Source organism: Hoplias malabaricus, chromosome 4 (genome assembly GCF_029633855.1).
Source record: "Hoplias malabaricus isolate fHopMal1 chromosome 4, fHopMal1.hap1, whole genome shotgun sequence".
NCBI lineage: Eukaryota > Metazoa > Chordata > Actinopteri > Characiformes > Erythrinidae > Hoplias > Hoplias malabaricus.
Window position 1 is genome coordinate 53,649,348 of NC_089803.1, and position 19,955 is coordinate 53,669,302.

The 19,955-nt window shown below is 36.4% G+C and overlaps 1 protein-coding gene across 3 annotated transcripts in view; it reads right to left on the minus strand.

The window, feature by feature from the left end:
- Positions 1 to 19,955, minus strand: part of cnot4b (CCR4-NOT transcription complex, subunit 4b) — a 41,709-nt gene that overhangs the window by 14,662 nt on the left and 7,092 nt on the right. For all 3 annotated transcript variants that reach the window (XM_066669256.1, XM_066669254.1, XM_066669255.1), the window contains exons 2-5: positions 7,283 to 7,519; positions 2,651 to 2,848; positions 286 to 372; positions 48 to 149 (exon numbers count right to left, since the gene is read on the minus strand). In XM_066669256.1, coding sequence (XP_066525353.1) covers positions 48 to 149; positions 286 to 372; positions 2,651 to 2,848; positions 7,283 to 7,456 — 561 coding nt within the window. In that variant the 5' untranslated portion in view covers positions 7,457 to 7,519. The remainder of the gene's footprint in view (positions 1 to 47; positions 150 to 285; positions 373 to 2,650; positions 2,849 to 7,282; positions 7,520 to 19,955) is intronic.

Sequence of the window (19,955 nt, forward strand, 5' to 3'; positions counted from 1 at the left end):
TGGCATTAAATAAAACATTTTAATCACATTCAATTTTATTAGATTACCTTAAGCGTTCTGCCATCTACTACTACATTGTTGACACACTGTATCGCTCTTAGGGCATCTTCTGAACGTATGTAAGTGACATAGGCGCTGGCACTAGGACCCTGCAGGGGGAAATTGAGTGTGAATTTAGGCATTTTTGAGGGTTGGGGAGAGGATTAGCTCCTAAAATGAGCTTTAAAGGCTATATACTGTGACAGCAAATGATCAGTAGAAATGAGAAGAAATACACTTCAATACCTGTGAGCCTGCATATGAAGTGCTGTTGTTGATGACCACCTTATGAATCTTCCCAAACTTCCCAAAATATTCTGGCCTCTTCAAGACCTAACATGCAGCATGAAAACAAAAAAGAAAAGTTACTAAATTGTGGCTGGGCTGCGAACATTTTAAAAGTCTGTTGATAGCCATTTAATATTTAACAAATATTAGATATATTTAGAAAACACAAGGTGCAATTTGGGGGGGGGATTTTATATCTGAATACTAAGTTAGAACAAAACACAAAGTACATGTACAAAGTGATGACCTCAACAGGATGTTCAAATCTGAGCCAAATCGCTGATAAATGAATAAAACAAAAGAGTGAGACCCACAGAAAGAGAGGGTTACAGGCCTCTAGTGTTTAAATGACATTTCACTGGCAAAAGAATTTAGAAAAACAGACGGATGCTTTTTAGATTCTAGTCACTCGCAAACCAGCACCAGGGCCCGGATATTTCTTTGTGGTCTTTGTTCGACCAAGGCTGCTTGTATACACCAACCCCCTCCCTTCCACCACTAAATATAAGGGCCTAAAGACAGAAAATAAAAAGTGGAGGGGGGGATAAACTGAAAAGTATTTATTTTAGTCAATTATAAACATTTAGTAAAACGTAACCAATGTACAAAAGCATGAAACTTTGTTCCGGACTGAACTAGATGACAGAAAATGCATTTAAGATTAGGCTGTTATTAGTCCATAAAGACTTCACGTGTCTGCAAACAAAAATGCTTCCACAGCTTTGTGCTCTTAATCTCATTCGGACGTTTTTGGAACAGGCGGGCGTGCTTTCACTGTGCCTCTGCTTTTTGCAGTGAATAATTTGCTCTGTGCCGGGAGCTATTCAGGGTACATGACGTCAGCAGTGATGGCACAGAGAGATGGAATGAAAGAACGTCAGAGAGAGAGAGAGAGAGAGAGAACTCCGTGGGCACACTGCAGACTCCTAGCAGAGTGTGAGAAGTTAGTGGGAGGTTTTTATATATTTTTTTCTTATATCAAAGACCATGAGGTACTACTCTGAAATGTAACATACACTCGACAAGTATAGCGCGAAGAGAGCCTACATATCTAATTTTAATTCAAATATAGTCCAAGATGTTAAACAAATAAGGAATATGTGAATACTGACATGGTATTATGTAAACATAAAATTGCAATTCACTGACAATAATGGGTGCAAATGTTTTGTTAATATTTTACCATTCCCCTAGCAGTTTCCACAGTACACAGTCAAAACAAATTTCCTATTTATTTGGTCACATTATATTTATAAAATTACTTCTCTGACATCAGTCTGAATAGCTCACACTCTGGAGTGTAATCTACCTAAAACTGATCGAATACAATCCTGGATAATTTAACAGGACAGCTAGTGACAAATCATTACCATGAAAAAAAGTGTAAATAAAAGCATTTTAAAATCTGTCAATTTCTTCTATCAATTGATTTTGTTCACACAAACTGTATTCTGATTGTATAGACAAATGTTAAAAACCTGGATGCTTCTGTGTAGTGTACAGGACTCAGATGAAGACATTTTGGACATACTTGACCTCAAATCCAGTTTAGTGGAAATTTGAAAATACAACATTAGTTAAGAATTGGGGTTTTTGCTCCTGGGCCTCCCCCTAGTGTAATTCATACTTACAACACTGTACTAAACTCAATGGGGAGGGGGTGGTTTCCTACCCTCCTCCAAAAATTACACTGTGCAGTTTCTGCAGGTCAGAGTAGCAAACAGAGGCCCTATTCTCCCTATTACAGGTCAGTGGATCATTACAATGAGCTTGAAGCTGTAATTTTGAAGATGGAAATAATATGTACTGGTCCTTTAATTATGAACACGTGTACTCAGGTAAAAGATCTAAGGGAATTTCATATGTCATATGGTGCTTAATAAACCTTCAAAGAACCTTTCAAAATGTTTTATAAAATGACTTTCTCTAGCCATCACATACTGAGCCTCTTAGGCTATCTTACAGTACAACAATAGCTGATGGAATTTATTTAGCGTTCTGTCTGCAACAGCATCTAGGACAGGCGTGTGTCTAGAAGTTCCTGCTGAAATAAACATTGATTCATCAGGGTTGCAAAGAGATTCAAAGATTCTGAGTTGTACAAAATCTTCATTCCCAATTAAGTGAATTCCACTAGGGTGTGTTATATTATAGCTAACAATGGGTTAAAAGGTATTTATATTGGGAACAAGCACCTCAAAGGGCATCTTACAAATAAGGGGATCACTGATGAAAAAGTGAGCCTTATTAACAAGAGTTAATATTAGTGTTGATTTACTTATAGAATTATAAACTGTGTGTTAATTTGTTTCAGTGGAATCACCTCTGGATCTGCAAGCCTCTGTGATAGACCCACAACGAACACCAGGTTCCTCTGGACAACGCGAACGCTGGCCAGGTGTTTACGGTTCTCTGTAATCTTCTGCTTGCGCTCATTCTGCTTCTGCTTCTTCTCATTCTTTATCCTCTGCAGCTCCTCCTGAGACAGTGGCTTGTAGACAGCTGGGTCCTCTGGATACGGCTAGAGAAATTAAATCACAGCATTATACCACCGCTAACTGGTTCAGTACACAAATCTAAGAGGGCTTTTCCTTTGCAGAGACTTAATAAATGTGGCCACTTTCCTCTGATAGTTTGCCGGGTGCCACTGGCAGCACAGTTGAACACTGTCTCTGCACCCAAAGCTTGTACAAAATCTACTGTGACACAGTCCTTTGTTACGACTTTGGAACAAAGTCCCAGCACAAGGCCATTTATTCTTTTTGATACTGAAACACTGAGAACAGACCAACACCTACTAAGCTTTAAAACTTTAGAGGAGCACCTCAAATTTGTCTTGGACTGCGTGCCAGGGATTCTGTGGTATGATTTACATTAAGACAACCCTAGATCACAGAGTTAGGAATATGACAAAACAGCTTAAGGTCTCTGTACAACACAGCCATTTTCCATACAATCAAGCTAAACAGCTACGTCACTGGATGGTATGGTTTTTGTGACATTCACAACTACGCTCTATCCTAAACCTTTAAATAAGACGCCATAAGTTCTTGTCCAAAAGAATAAAAGAACACCACATTTTTCTGAACAGTGTAATTGTTTGATTATTCAGGATATGAACATTATTTATTATTTACTCAACGCATGACGTCTTGCACTCGCATTCACTTCAAAGTTAAGGTCAATTTTAATTTTATTAGGGTTAGTAAAACAATTCAACTTAATTTGTGTTATATAGTGCACTTTACACCTAATGTCATCATAAAGCTGCTTTACAGAGATCTGGGTCCGAGCCTCTATAGAGAAGTGCAAAGAAAAATTCCCCTCAGAACAAGAGGAAGAAACCTTGAGAGGAACCAAGACTCAACAGGGCAAAGATGCTCACAAGTCATATTCTGAAACATCATGTGTCGAGGCTCAAGTCTCTTTTGTTTGAAAAGCATGAATGCCATCTGGTCTGACTCATAACTGCACTGTTTTTAATTTTTGGGGGTGTTTTTAAACCTGATTAATTGTATAATCACTTATAAAATGTTTTATTATTTCAATGCAATGTGTGGATGTGTTGCCCAGGCATCTCATGAACAACATTTTGTAGTATTTGGAAAAAAAAAGAAAAAGAATTCATTATAAATAGAGGTCTACATGGAACCAATTTTTAAATCCTGCATTTTGTGACCAGCTACATTTATTAATATTGGAGTTTACTGCGCACAGCGCTGTGCCTCACTTTAGTCACATCTGGTGTGAAACAGAACTGAAAAGATATCGGCGGTTGTCTCTCGTATGCCTCGCATTCTGGCTCAGAGTCTGACTCACAGAACTTCGTGCCTGAACACTCACGCAGGGAATTAGCAGTGGCAGAGTGGGCCTTGGACCAGTTTGGGCTATGCCACTGGCAAGTGGACATTCACTTATTGTTAGGCTGGCTGCTTATTTTCAATAAACACCAAACAAGAATGAAATTATAGTACCTTTATTTCGGAAGGCTATACTTTGCTGCAGACAGCATTGCAAAATGTAAACAGCAGTCGGATAAATTAACCAGATAATTACAAATAATCATACAGCCTATAGACTTAGTCCATTTGATACTGCAAATCAGTTCCAGTGGGTGAACTTGCCACTGCCATGGTCTTCATTGGTAATAATAATATCAACAAAAATAGTTCACAAGTCCTGAATCTGGAGTCCAAGTTATTTGATGACGTATCTCAAGTAGAGAGCAAAGTTACTGTTTGAGCGACTTAAGTGCAACTCGAGTCATAGTCTCAGACTCAAATCCCCAACTCTGAGAGTAGAGAGCACAACAAATAACTAAACAGAAACAAATAGAAATAGAGCTACACTTAAATGTGGAAAGCAAGACATAAGTTGTGAGGATGTAAAACTCATTCATGTGAGATACGAATGTCAGACTAAGATTTAAAATTTGCTTTGTATATTTACTTAACTCTGCCTCTGTCTAACGTTTCTAAAAGGATTTTTTCTTCATTTAGTCTTTGGGAGAAAACTGTGTTGTAAGTCAAGGGCAAAGTATCAACTCAGAATTAATCAAAAGCTGCAGACCAGAGCCGATTTGCTCCAACTTGCCCAGACTAAGAAACAGGGCTATAATCTGCCAGAAAGATTATAAGAATATATATAACAAAAACTTCATAAATGTCACCCCGGTTTAAGCAAAGATTCAAAATATGGACCTTTGAGGGTTCCATTCCAGTGTTGTGTAAAGTTACCATGAGGGTGAGAATTTTAATGAGAATCCCACATACTCAGGCATTATATTTAGCTTCCTGGAATCGATATCTGTTGTATTTACAGTAAAAATAATTTTAGAATTAGTGACATGCTTTATGATCATTGTACAACCATACAATGAACTTCTGCTTTTAATCTGTGACACTGAACACACACAAACTCACTAGTCATTAGGGGCAGCGAACACACACACGGTGCAGCAGGCAGCTATCCTCGGCACCCAGGGAGGGTTTGGGGGTTAGGTGCATTGCTCAAGGGCACTTCAGTCATGGATGTTCCTGCCGGTAACGGGGATCGAGCCGGCAACCTTCCGGTACCCAGCCCGGTCCTCTAACCATTAGGCCACAAGCTGCCCACAAGTAAAAGAATTAAAAGACAATTATTGTCAAATACAGGGTAAAGCAAATTTATTTAATTTTAACCAACTGAATATACATTTTAGCATAAAAAAATCTAAATAACTAAAAGGAGGCGAAAAGTATGAGATATCCACCTTGTAGTGATCCCTAATGTCGTGTGAATGGAAATTAGAGTGAAAATAGACAGCTAACTTTGAAAAGTGATTTTAAAAGACTGAAGAAAAGGACAAGTGATTTTATATGATTAGCAAAACCATGATGCTATTGGAAACATAACTGCTTCTAATTGTTTAAGATGATGCAGAATGCTATTTCTAAAATAAACAAGTCAACATTTTAGCCAGGACTCCAAAAACAAAAACACATCCCCCTGTAGATTCCTCTGGTATCTTCAAGGATATTGGCCTTTGGGAACACATTTTGATGTATTGAATTTTATTGTGTAGTACTGAGCTTGGGTGTAATGCTCTAAGAACGCTTCAAGAAAAGTCTGGGTGTGGTCTTAATATTCCAATGAACAAGTGTGACTGGCTCACTTATGAACAAAGTTGTGTATATTACCATGAAAACACAAAAGGCCTTCAGACAGAGAAAATGTTTTTTTTTTTATGTATTGAATTCAAACTGTGGTTGTGATTTCAAAGACCTTTAGGGTTTACTGAGGTTCTGATATTTGAAATTGTGTTACCAGCCCATCTATTAATGTACAACATAATGGCACACAGAGAGAATAGAGATAATACAGCTGTACATGCACAAACCATAAACTGTATGTTATGACCCAAGCAATAAGAAGCTCAAAGATAATTCGAAGATGACTGGTCAGAGTATAGATTACGTAAACTTTACTTATTTTTGGGGCGCCCCAATATACATAGTTAGGAGAGCAATACTGATGAAATACAGCAGACAATTATTAGATTGTGTGATATTTAGACAAAATAATTTATACATTTACATGGTGGGCCTTGACAAAATAGATTAACTTAATTAGTAAAAAAAACTCAGATTTAAGTTCCTTGGGGTTTTGACAACATACCAGGCTTTCAAAAGACATTTGTCCTCTAGAGAATACGTATGTACTTTAGTGGATTCAGTTAAGTTGAGGCTTTAGAGCACTGAAGGTTTAAATCGTCTTCCATATACGGTGAACGCTCAGGGAATGTCTCCTATTGATTCACAAACAAGGGAATGTGTTCAAAATGAAAAGAGAATTTGTCAGGACTCCTTGGTTCTTATGCCACTTTACCCCTGGTGGCTGAAGAGCACCACAATAATAAAAATCACTTTAACCCTGAGGCAATAAAGCAAGTGGGAATTTTTCTATCAAAGCTTGCTGGAATGTTGAACACCAGCCATCAAAACACTTCTCCACCAACCCCCATGGAGCAGTTTCCTAAATATAAAGTGCTGTTCTACAAAAGACTCTTCTGGAGTTCCTCAGGCTAGAAAAATATTAAGAAGAAAGCTTCTGAATGAGTCCTGATGAAAAAGGAAAAAAGTCCTTTAAAACGAGGTCCCAGTGCGATTAGGCAAAACACACTATGTAATCTAAGAAAGAAGCACTTAAACAGCATGTTCACAATTAAACTGCCATAGCTCTCCATGACACTCCCAAAAAATAAATAAATAAATAAAATCGAACACTATGACACAGCATTGGTTAAACGTATAACCCGCCAGTTCAGTCTGATTTAACACAGCTTTAACCAGGGTTTTAAGGAAAGTTTAAAAGCTAAATTTTGTGTGTGAAGTTCTTGGAAAATGCAGTGACTCCAAATTGGACAAAATAATGGGTCAGATGCATCTAGCGGTATAAACAGCAGTTGCTGCTGTACCTTTCTGCAGGCCGGACAGAGTCCATTCTCGTCTGTGCGGATGCGATGCCAGCAGAACCGGCAGATCTGGTAGCCGCAGGTGCAGGGAAAGAAGTTGACATCATCAATCTCCAGGGGCTCCATGCACAGAGGGCACTCCATTGGGTCCTCCTTAATTTCAGGGCTACGTGACATCCTATGGCACAAGGCAGCAAGAAGTGGCGTGGTTACAGTGCAGGAAGAGGATTGGGCACGAGACTGGAGAGAAACACAAAAAGAGAGAAAGCACCTTTATAGGTTATCAATTACTTTGATCTGATGGAACAGTAAATAAAAGTATTACTTTATGTAAAAGAACGAGCCATTGGATTAAATCAGATTTAATTAACACATGTAATCTACACAACATCCACATGTGCTGGACGTCACGTAGGTATTGAGACGCTAGATAATGTTACATTGCTGCGACTTGTGTTGATTTTATTTGGGGGGGGGGGGGGGTAAATAAAGGAAACTTAAATAAAATGTTTATATTAATATATCTGAAAACTTTCACTGAAGAACCATGTTAGTCATTATTGGAAAAAAAACTCTGAAAAATCACTCTAATGCCCTCTAAAATAAACAATAGTTTATTTGGTATATTAGGCTATATTTTTTTGCAAGCATGTGCTCACAACGGCATTATAACCACCTGCTTGTTTCTACACTTATGGTGAATTCTCTCACCTCCAGTGACAACACAGCAGCACTTTGGAGTTCTACAATTACACAATGTAGTCCATTTGTTGCTCTGCAAAAGTTGTTTACCCCCTCTCACCCTGTTTCTCAGTGGTAGTCACAACAGCATCACCAGTGAGCAGGTATGATTTGGGTGGTGGATCATTCTTAGAGCTACACTGACATGTTGGTGGTGTATTATTGTTTGTTGTGATGGTACGAGTGGATCAGTGACAGCAGTGCTGCTGAAGTTGTTAAACATCTCAGTGTCACTGATGGACTGAGAATAGGCTACCAAACTTAAGTATCCAGCCATCGATGTCCTGCCTCTACCGATAAAGCTCTAGAGAAAGACAAACACAATGTGCAGCAATACATGAGATGGTCTGTGTGTCTAACAGAGTGGACAATGAGTGGACACAGTGTTTAAAACTCTAGCAGCACTGCTGTGTCTGATCCACACGTACCAGAACAACAAACACAAACACCACCACAATGTCATTGTTATTGTAGGGCTGAGAAGAATCCACCTCCCAAATTATACCTGCTCTGTGATTGTCCTGGGGAAACATGTAAAGCAACAAGAACTGTCTGTAACTGTAGAAATAACTGTAGAAACACAAACTTTAACATTTTAAACAATTGAACAATGATTATTTTGATGAAATTATCTGCTTTCTATATAAATTTAATGGCAATATGTATGTTTTTCAAATGTGAAAAAAAGTGTTTCTATGTAATTTATCCTTCACCTGTTTATTAATACCCTCTAATACATTGGCACAGCTTTTGTCAAGTTTCTGCAATGAAAGATATTTTAATGTGTATATGCCATTAAGTGTTTAAATGTTTAAAGTGATTGATTTTCATTTCTGTAAAAACTGCAAAGAAATTGGTTTTACACAAATTCTCAGAGAGTTTGCGGGTTTACTGGACTAGATAGCATGATTCTGTAAAAATACCAAATTGTTCTACCATAAAACCACTAGTCTAACTACATAGTGTGAAAGCGTACTTTCATGCTTCAAGCACACGTGAGCAAAAAACTTCTATATGAATAAATATAGCATTTCATAGTGGGCACAAGTCACTGGGCACCAGTGTTTTTTAGCTTTTAATGAATTTACATAAAAATCTGAAGCACCATTTGCAATCATTTTGCAGCGGCCGTTGTTTGCTAAAAAATTATATACACAGCGCAAACAGTGATAGCAGGCTAATTATGAGAGAAAGTAAATTTGTCTTGAGTATTGTCAAGAGCGTTCCAAAACAGGGGACAGTAATATAATATTAAATAACATAAAGCCATGTTAGCCAATCAGAGGTCTTATAAAACCTTTGGCTGTGTCTATCACTCTCAAATTAAGTCACGTAAACAAAGGAGGCAATGGCATAAACTCTGACGTCAAACAAGCGCGATAACAATATACACTCAGTCAAGTCCCAAACTCACAACACTGATAATGAAGTTTCTAAATACCACAATTTTTTTTTAAAAAAAGGTCTGTTTTCAGTGACTTAAAAGTTTTTTTTTTTTTTTGAAGTTTTAAAAATACCTATTTACTTGTGGACATGGACTTTTTTTTTTTTTTTTTTTTTTTTAAACTGGACAACAAAAGGGAGATCCTGCCTTATAACGTCTTTTTTTGGTGTTCATTTGTAGGTTAACAAAAAAGAAAAAATGTTTACTAATTTTATTGCATAGTCTTGGTCAAGTTGAGCACCAAATTACTTTTCACTCCAAGTGCTTAAATCACATTTTAATAATTAGATAAAAGAGCAAGCAACGTTCATATGGGAATGCTTGGTCTAAACAGGAGGACTTCCCGTCTGTCTTTACTTTGACCATATGAGCACCGAATAAATGTGAAGTACTAGCGCAAACACTTCCGTTTTCAAGCACTCAGACAAATGGTACCATTTCCTCTTGATGACTTCCTCATTAAGTCATTTTACTTTACAATGCTTTCAATGGCCTTTCTGGGAAGGAAAGGAAAAAAAAATACCTATTAGTTAAGAACGCAATGAACCCAAACATTCAGTAATTTTTCTCCTCTGTACCAGTAGTCAGACCGTACCTTGCGTTACACATGCAGCCACTATGAATCAGCCTGGACAAATCGTTGACAAACAGTGCTAAAAGGGAAAGGAGAATAAAAGGTCCTCCAACAAGACCATCTGTACTTTGTGAGAAATAGTGTGTAAAGGTCAGGACAGTACAGTCCTACAACTTTTGCAGTTTAAGCTCTATTTTATTTTTTGCCAGTGTGTGGTGGGGCAGTGTGTCCCGTGCTTCTACAGAAGAGCACAGAGAGTATGAGATGGGGGAAGGAGTGTAGGAGAGGCAGGACAGAGGGAGGGCAACTATAAATATCACATTGAAGGCAGGCCGGCTGTCAAAAAAGATGCCAGCCCCTCTGGTTCTCTCTTTAAAAGGGAACCAGTGATGGAATTGTGGGAAAGGAGGTTTACGACCCCCTCCCCACAATCAGCTGCTCTACATGTAGGGTCATCAGCATTTCCTCTGGCAAGTGAGGTCCCAAGAAATCATGCAGACCCTGCAAGACTGGCTCTCCATCTCTGGGGAGTTGGCAACAGTGTCCCAAACTGTTATCCATCCTCTCACACCTCAAAAACAAGCAACAGGAACTGTCCAGTAATAGAATTTGCAATGTGTCTGAGCAGGGAATCTTTTCCGTTTTTGCCTTATAAACAGACTATGACTTGACATTGCTAAAATAGCTTGCTACTGCAAGATGTTAAACGAACCGTTATGTACAAATCAGAAGTCTTAGACTTAAGGCCATGAGGGCCTATTACCTGTAGTAAAATGTATTGTCTTCTTTATATTAATACACAAAATAAACCTGAGAGTAATTATTCTTATTAAAGTTAACTTAAATTAGGTTTGAGTGATGCAAGTTCCAAACTGTGCTGCAGCCCCCCAGGACTGGAGTTCGACAACCTTGACGTAAAGTAATAAATACACAGGCAAACAAACCACAGAGACTACATGTGAATAAATATGGTGGAGGGATAAGCAATTAATTTGATTCAGAAAAGATGCATAAAGAGGAATCATTAATTACTTTTTACTATCCTAGCATGAGCAAATAAAAAGTGTATCGCAACTTATATATATATATAGTTAGAATAAATACTTTCTGTCCTACCTCAAATAAATTAATTTCTAGTTCAACAGTAGCTAGAAACAACACAAATCACCACAAAAACCAGGCCGTAAAGAATATACATTGACCTTTGGCCATATGTTAAATGCAGGTTATGTTCTCACTCTATTGTCCAGCAGAGAGTATTGAAAGATTTTAGTGTAGATATACATTCATTTTTGTTTAAAATGACATTAATAAATGCATTTAAAAAATATTCATACATGGAAAAAAAACATTGCACATTTTTTTTGAAGAACACGCAAATTTTGCAACAGGTTTGCAATAGGTTTACAACAGGTTTACACGATCACTTAAATTTTAAAATTCAATAGACAATGGCTAGCTTTGTTACTTTAAAAATTAGCTATGACAACATGTGCAAGGTACAAAAAAGACATGTAGTATGAGTACCTGCACTGAGTAATTAGATTTTGCAATTTAAAAAAAAAAAAAAAAAAAACTTTTTTACATGACCACTTGAATAATCAGAAATTTGATCAAGAACTTGGGATGAACCAATATGAGAGTTTCTATATACAAATTTATAAAATACAGAAAGATGAAATACCCTGAATTAACATTAATGTAAATAAATGTTGCATATGTCAGAAAATCTTAACCAACTGTACAAAAAACAATAAAATCAAATAAGTCTCTTGAGAAAATTGTTAGCCACATTTATTCAACTATCTGTTTGTTAGAGACTGGTCACAACTTTACAAGTTAAATTAAATTAATGTTTTCCTTAAACTATTACAAATATTAATAAGAAATTAATGACTGTTAACAAAGCAAATGATCTAGCACAAATACCAGTAGACTTACACTGCCTTGTGAAAATATTCAATCCCCACACCCTTGTACCCATGTTGTTACATTACAGCTAGTATTTAAATGTTTTTTTTTTTATCTGAATTGTATGTATGTGATGCATCTTGTCTAAGTGGGTGAAGTGAAATGAGGGGGTGGGGGAACAAAACAGAATTTCTTTTTTTTTTTTTTTTCTTTTCTGTGAACATAGGCCATGATGATCTCCAAACAAGTCAGGGACAAAGTTGTTGAAAAGTCAAGGTCAGGATTGGGTTATAAAAAAAAAAAAACATCAAATCCATTATAATCAAATGGGAAGAACACGGTACCACAACAAACCTGCCAAAAGAGGGCCGCCCAGCAAAACTCAGACTGGGCAAGGAGGGCATTAATCAGAGAGGCAGCAAAGAGACCAAAGGTAACCCTAAAAGAGCTGCAGAGTTCCCAAGCAGAGACTGGAGAATCTGTCCATACAACCACAATAAGCTGTACACTGGGCTTTATGGAAGAGTGGACAGAAAAAAGCCTTAACTTAGAAAAAATAGGAAGGCTCCTTTTGAGTATTCCAAAAGGCATGTGGGAGGTTCCCCAAATATATGGAGGAAGATGCTCTGGTCAGATGAGACCAACATGAAACCAACACATCTCATCACCTGGTCCGAGTCGAGGGAAAGATTAATGGTGCTAAATACAGGAATACTTCTGAGCAAAATCTGTTTTGGTCTGTCAGTGATTTGAGACAGAGACAGAGTTTCTCCTTCCAGCAGGACAATGACCCAAAGCAAACTGCTAAAGCAACACTCAAATGGTTTAAGGGAAAACATGTAAATGTATTGTAATGGCCTAGTCAAAGCCCAGACATTAACCCAACTGACAATCTGTGGTCAGACTTGAAGATTGCTGTTCACCAGCAGAAACCATCTAACTTGAAAGAGCTGTTTTGCCTTGAGGAAAGGGCAAAAGTCCCAGTGGCAAGATGTGGAAAGCTTACAGACTTACTCAAAGCGACTTGCAGCTGTACTTGCTGCAAAATGTGGCTCTACAGAAGTACTGTACTGAACAGTTATGCACACTGTTTTCTGTTGTTTTGTCCTATTTGTTGTTTGCTTCACAATAAAAAGAAAATCAATTGTTCAAAATTGTAGGTACGTTTTGTAAGTGAAATGATGCGAACCCTCAAATAATCCATTTTAATTCCAGGTTGCAAGGTAGCAATACACGAAAAATGCCAATACATTGTATAAGATTGTAACTATTCTACAATACAGTAACACAGAAAAAAAAAGAGCTTCAGCACTGTCGGACGGGGAAGAATCTTAGCATTTTTTTTTTCTCTACATGTAAAACAGTCAATTTTTTTGTTGTCAGTTTGAAATATTGACAAAATCAAAGCATCAATCTGATACTGATTATCTTTTTAAAGATAATTTTCCAATACCGATATAATTCTGATATCATCGTGCATCACTAATAAGAATTACATATTAATTGCATGTAAACGTACTCATTGTCACTTCCTACTACATTCAAACCTAAAACATAAAAGCATAATAGCAGAAACAAAAGCACATCAATGCCTGGTACACATACCAAATTCATAAATCCATACATTCCAGCTTGCAGACAACCATCTATAAATGGGCTCATTGCAGGATCGTGTAGGTTAATGCTGTACATAAATAAAAAATATTAATGAGATATGAGTCCTTAAAACCCTCACTATAGGCGCTTGATCCTGTTTTTCTTAAAAAAAATTTTTATAATCGAAATACTCAAATCTGGTATTCTATGTTCTATGTCCTGAACTAGTTTCACTATTACAATGAAACATAGGCTGGTGCAAGCAACACTTACACAAGGATAATATAAACTCAAAGCTGTATGAAAAACAAAATAATAATAATATCTCTCTGCTGCTATAAGTAGATAAAATATTATTAAACGGCAACAGTTGTGGTCAGGGGAAAAACATTTTTTTGAATGTATAAGAAAAAAAAACCCAATGGTAAGAAAAACAGGATCAAGCGCCTATAGTGAGGGTTTTAAGGGCTCATATCACAGTAATAACTTTCATTTATTTACAGCATTAATCTAGACCATCCTGCAATTCTCAGAATTTAAACGAGTCACTGTCTACAGAAGATGAAGGGTTTTTCCTCTTGAAACACCAAAGCAAGAGGCTAAACATAATGCTGTCAAGGTCTATCTCGGTTTTACCACAGCTGTATTCAAAGGACTGTTATTTCAGAACACACTCCAACTATACATTTAAAGACGGCGTTCAGGATTGCAATCCTCTCCAGTCAGATTGCATGCTCGAAACCGGTTTAATGTGTTTATGAAGCCCCAGTGTTTGTAAATTAGGTACCCATAGGTGGATAATATTGATTATTTTTGCTGTTTTATATTACTTAAGGTGGAAATGTCTCCAAACTTAGGAGATGGCTATGTGCATTAATGAAAGTGCTACAAAAGTAAACAACTTGATTTACAAATGAGTTTCTGTGGTAATGAGTAAAGTTATTTAACTCTAGTAAAACATTCCAAAATAATTTGGAACAAGCAAACAAGACACAAAATATAAATATGATTAACTGGCGACTAGGTTAAAAACAGTACACCTCCGAGAGTCTTACAGAAGTATAGACTCAGAAGGGGTTCAGCACTCTGTGAAAGTGGACAAACAATGAAATAATTCAAGAATCACATTTCTCAATGAAAAATGCTAACAACTGGAGATTTCTACATCTACATTACATAACATCATTAAGATTCAAAGAATCAGGAGAAATCTACATTTACACAGGAGCAGGCCCAAAAACGATATCCACTGGCTGTGATCTTCGGGTGGCACTGCATTAAAAACAGATATTTGTGTAGTGGAAATCACTGCCTGGGCTTAGAAAAAGCTTTCTAAAACATTGTCTTTTGCTACATCAAGTTCATTCTGTAACTGCTTATCCAGTTTAGGATTGCGGTGGGTCCGGAGCCTATACAAAATCACTGGGTGGAACACACCCTGGGGGGTCACATTAACAAGTTAAAACACACTTAAATGCGAAAAAGAAACCTTATATAAACAGGACCCAGAAATGCTGCTGCCTTCTCTGGACCCAAGTAAACTTAAGAAGAACTAAGGTGTAGTTCAATAAACCAAAATTTGAAATTATTTTTGGAAATTATGCATGCCATGTCCTACACTAAAGAGGAGGGGGACTATTTCTTTTGGAACGCTTGGCTGGGATCAAATTTTAAATGGGCATATTTCCTAATTTCAGTATTAGACAAGATTAATCTAATCATTTTGCGTATGGAAAAGGTGGGATTTTAGTGTTATTTTTTTAATCATAAAATTATATATTATGCAAGCCCTTTTGACCTCAAAGTAAACAGGTTTGGTCTCAGAATTGTGTGTGAATATATAAGATCCTATTTATCTTATTAACGCATTAAGAAGGATTGTACATCAGTTGTTCACTGTATTTAATATAAAAAATAAATCACTGTTTTTTTGTTACATTTGTATTAAACTGGTGAGCAATGAAGCAAGCAGGATATTATTGCAACTGCGTACAACATCCCGATAAACCTGTTACCCAGCAAATCAGAAAGGACTATTTTAAGACTGCTATGCAGTCATTAATCCAGTAAAAAACACATTTAAGTGTGTGAAAACTTAATTATTTTGTAAGGTAATTTGCTTATTTACGTTGCATTTTAAATAAAAATGTAGCAGTAAAATTTATTTTATTTGTAAATCAATACAAGTATCCTCTTTTTTTGTTAACAGCTGTCCACGACCATAAAAACACCACCACTACCCTTATTTTGAATTTTTCTTTTGTTGAATCTTGAACCCGCTGTTACTCTTAACATCAAATCAAAAGTAACCACATTTTACATTCCCTTGTTTTGACAAAATATGGAAAATTGAAACCCTTGCAGTGACTATATTACATATCCACTTAAAAATAGTTCTTCAACACAGCGGAGATTTTGATTGTTTGTTAAGTCTCTGAAATGCCTCTAACCACTGCCATTTATCAACAATGTGCATTTAAGTTAACAGAGAACAAAGGCTCAAAACTGCACAGGACTTAACATAGCCAATAATTCTTCCACTGAAATATGCCTGAATACAAACTCTCAACACACATTGTATTTCTTTTCACATTGTGCAGAGGTCAGTATGACACATCCTTTAATCCAAAGTAGGTCAAGCTTCAGTGAAAACACTCAGGCACTTTCCCACAGATACAGTTACAGAGAAGCCTATGTATTGTGTGAGCCAAGAAGATGCACATTCTTCTGCTATCTTAAATAAACTATGAAAGCAAGATAGAATATTTTTAAAGAGGAAAAAAAATCAGAGTATAATAGATTCCTAATGAAATTATTTGCTGTTATTTTAATATATACCATGGATTAAGAGACATAAATACTACAAACAGGTCAGCAGAGCAATGTCTCAGAACATACTAGTTATTAAAGGGCAAAAACCCAAACCAAATATACTGTACTACATCAAAATATAATTATATATTTTATAAAGATATTCAGTACACACAACACTCATTCAACACTATGATTATGGAAGAGAACAATGGCAAAAGTCACATTTCTGTGTATATTACAACACACACAAAGCTTTGTATAACTTAAGTGCAAAGAAACTTGAGACAATATAATTTGGAACACGATCTATCACTACAAACAAAATATAAAGCATGGAGAACACTATGGGAGGGCAATATGGCCCTAAAATAACGTCACAATATTTCAGCGGATATTACTGGCAAGATGAAAAAACACTGACAATTTTTATCAATTTCAAGAACAGACTATTGCAACAAAACAAAATGTTTTATTAGTGTTATTGTAATTAAATAAATATTAATATTAAAGACTCCTTTCATTTATTACATAATACCATGGTTTAATCATTTTAAATATAATGACAATATCGTTGTGAACAATATGATATGGCAAAGCCCTAGAGAACACTATCACTACCTGTAATGTAGCCTACACATTTTATACCACCATTAAACATTGTTTCACACTTTTCAGGCAACTTAAAAAAATGTGTTTTGATATACTTAAATATTACAGTTCTTAATAATACTGGATTTGTCTGGTAGTCAATTAAACAAAGCTGGCTTAGATTCAATATACATTTGTGTCTTTAATGTACATGTATGCAATCTGAGAGTGGAAACACATCTTCCTCAGGCTAAGTGAGACGAATTTTGAGCATTTTGAAGGAAAAATATTGTCTGCTCCTCCTCCTGGGTGCTGCAGCTGTGTATGTTTTAACTGTTTAGAAGTTCCCCTCAGAGAAGAGACCAAAAACCACATGATCAGTGTGAGAGAGTGCAGCAGGAGGGTGAAAACAGACGTGATCAGTGCATCAAAACATTCACTGGTGAAACTGTAATTTATTTGACTAAATTACTATGATGGCAGTATTGGTCTTCCAATCATTTCTGCAACTGTTCTGTTTCTGTGGTAGAATGGTTGGAAGTAAACTACATGTTTAAAACAGTGGTATGCCAAAAAGTCAAATCCTGTTACATGTTTAAATTGTATATATACACGCCAATGTCTTGATAAAAAGAATTTTTATTTCCCATCTTTTCCCGTATTTTCCTTCTTTCTCGTGATAATTCACTCCAAGGCTGCATTTTCTTTTGGTGTATTGTTACAGTTCATTTCCAGTGACAGCTGATACGGTGCAAACTAATCTTTCCCCAAAATAAAGAATCACAGAAGAAAGCTAAATTGGAGTGACTGAGCTCAGGAAGTGAGATTTGGCTGTAGCTGTGCATGTTTCAGGAAGACTTCCTCTATGCAAACTGAAAGAAAAACTAAAATCACTGCAGTGCTTCACTGTTAACACTGTTAACTGTCACATAAAATAAGTCAATGTGCAAATTAGAGCCACTAAGAAATCATACTAATATTAATGAAAAAAAATAAATGTAAATGTATTTACACAAACAGTTGCAGTGATCATTGCAACTTCTCATTTTCATGTCTGCGAATGCTAAGAGGAAATGCCACATGTCACATGAATAACACAAAAGTTTGACAGTTAGAGCAGCATGCTTTATGTCCACAGCATGGCCTGATGGCTATTACACTCTGTAGTGCTGTGAAAATCTGGTAGCAGTAGCTGCCAGGGAAGTGACAAGTGTGGAAACCTCCCAAACCTAGAGCTGCAAAAAGCTTCACAAGGGTATAAGTATTAAACTAGTAATTATACAGGAAAGCTGACAGTTGGATGACATGACATAACTTACAAGACTAATTGTCAGAACAAACAGATTGATGGGAATGATCTAAACAAAAACAGACTAGAAGAGATTATGGATAAATTAAAAGTCTAGGCAACAAATCTTGCTGTGACCCTCAGACCATAGCTGGCAGGTATCCACATTTTGCATACCACCTGAATATATTAACGAAATGAACTGAATTAACGTAGGGAGGATGTGGATGTGCTGAGCCTCATTTGTGAGTACACAGTCACATGAAATTCTTCATTCAACTGTGGTGGATTACTTGGTACATGAAAGTGCACATGAATTGACTCTGGACTTGTACAGACCTTGGTCAAATACAGAACAGAAATTTGACACACCACACATCATAATTTTGATATACCACCCACATTTGTAAATACAGCGATAGACGGTATAACGTTATACCACCCAGTCCCGCTTTCAGGATCTCAAGAACATTTGGTCCCAACAGCCTTGAATGTTGCTGTTTGTTCAAATAAAGACTTATTTAATGACTGTTTAAAACAACAATAACAATCACATAAATGCTAGGGAAAATGGCATTTACTAAACTCACACCCTGATAATCTTAACTAAGGGAATCCCTATGATTATGTATGGACCCTTTTAATTTGAACAACTGAAACAGAGCAAGTTGCCACACAATTAAAACAGCAAAAATATCCTTAGTCACTTGATTACCCACTGCAGAGATGGAAGCCAGAAAGAGCTAGCTTAACATTCTCACATTAGTGATGCACGATATATCAGCAGCCAATATATTATTTGCTGATTTATTATTTGCTGGATTTTTTAGTTACTGTTATCGGTTCAACATTGGAATTTAAGCCGATATTACAACTAATAACTTGGTGCCATTTTTGTGCTTGCGCCTATGCACTGACACCTGTAAATACACAACTACATCTGCTGTGTGAACGTTTTTTCACAGTTAAATTTCTCTGTTGTGAAAACTAATTAAAAATAACAGTGACGCTTAGTACACGCACACACAGACAGCAGTGTAAACATAAACACAGCAGGTTAAACGACAAAAAGATACATTTAACCACAACAGTGTATAAACCCTTCATATATAAAACACGACAGTAGTTATAGAGCCTTTCAGCTTCTGAACTTATTACTGAAACCCGATGATAAACAATTACAAACACTCACTCACTCTCACACTACCACCGTGCAGGAGCCCTTCTTATATAAAATACATCGTCATTCAGCATCTGAATTTATTACTGAAACACGATGAAAAAAAAGATCACAAACGCTCTCTCCCCTCGCTCTCCAAAGAAACCTGATGCTGCACTAATTAGCACCCCTGTAGAAACCATTCATGGGGAACCAGCAGTAAATCTTTGATAGAAATATAAATGCGCTACAACTAATATACTTAAAAGATAAAATTAAAAAACACAGAAATGTACAAATACTGAAGAAAAGGCTTGTCCTATGACAACCTATAAATAAAGATTTTGTTTTGCTTTAATCCAATGTGAATTTGGTTTAATTACAAAAAGATAATTATCGTTTATTAATATAGATATTGGCTACTCCAATGTGCTAATTATCGTTTAGCGTTTCGGCTCAAAAAATTCTAAATGAGTGTATCCTTATTTCACATGATACCTATAAGATCCAAAAACACATGAATGGAGCATAAAATACAGAATTCAAGTCAAACTGTCACTC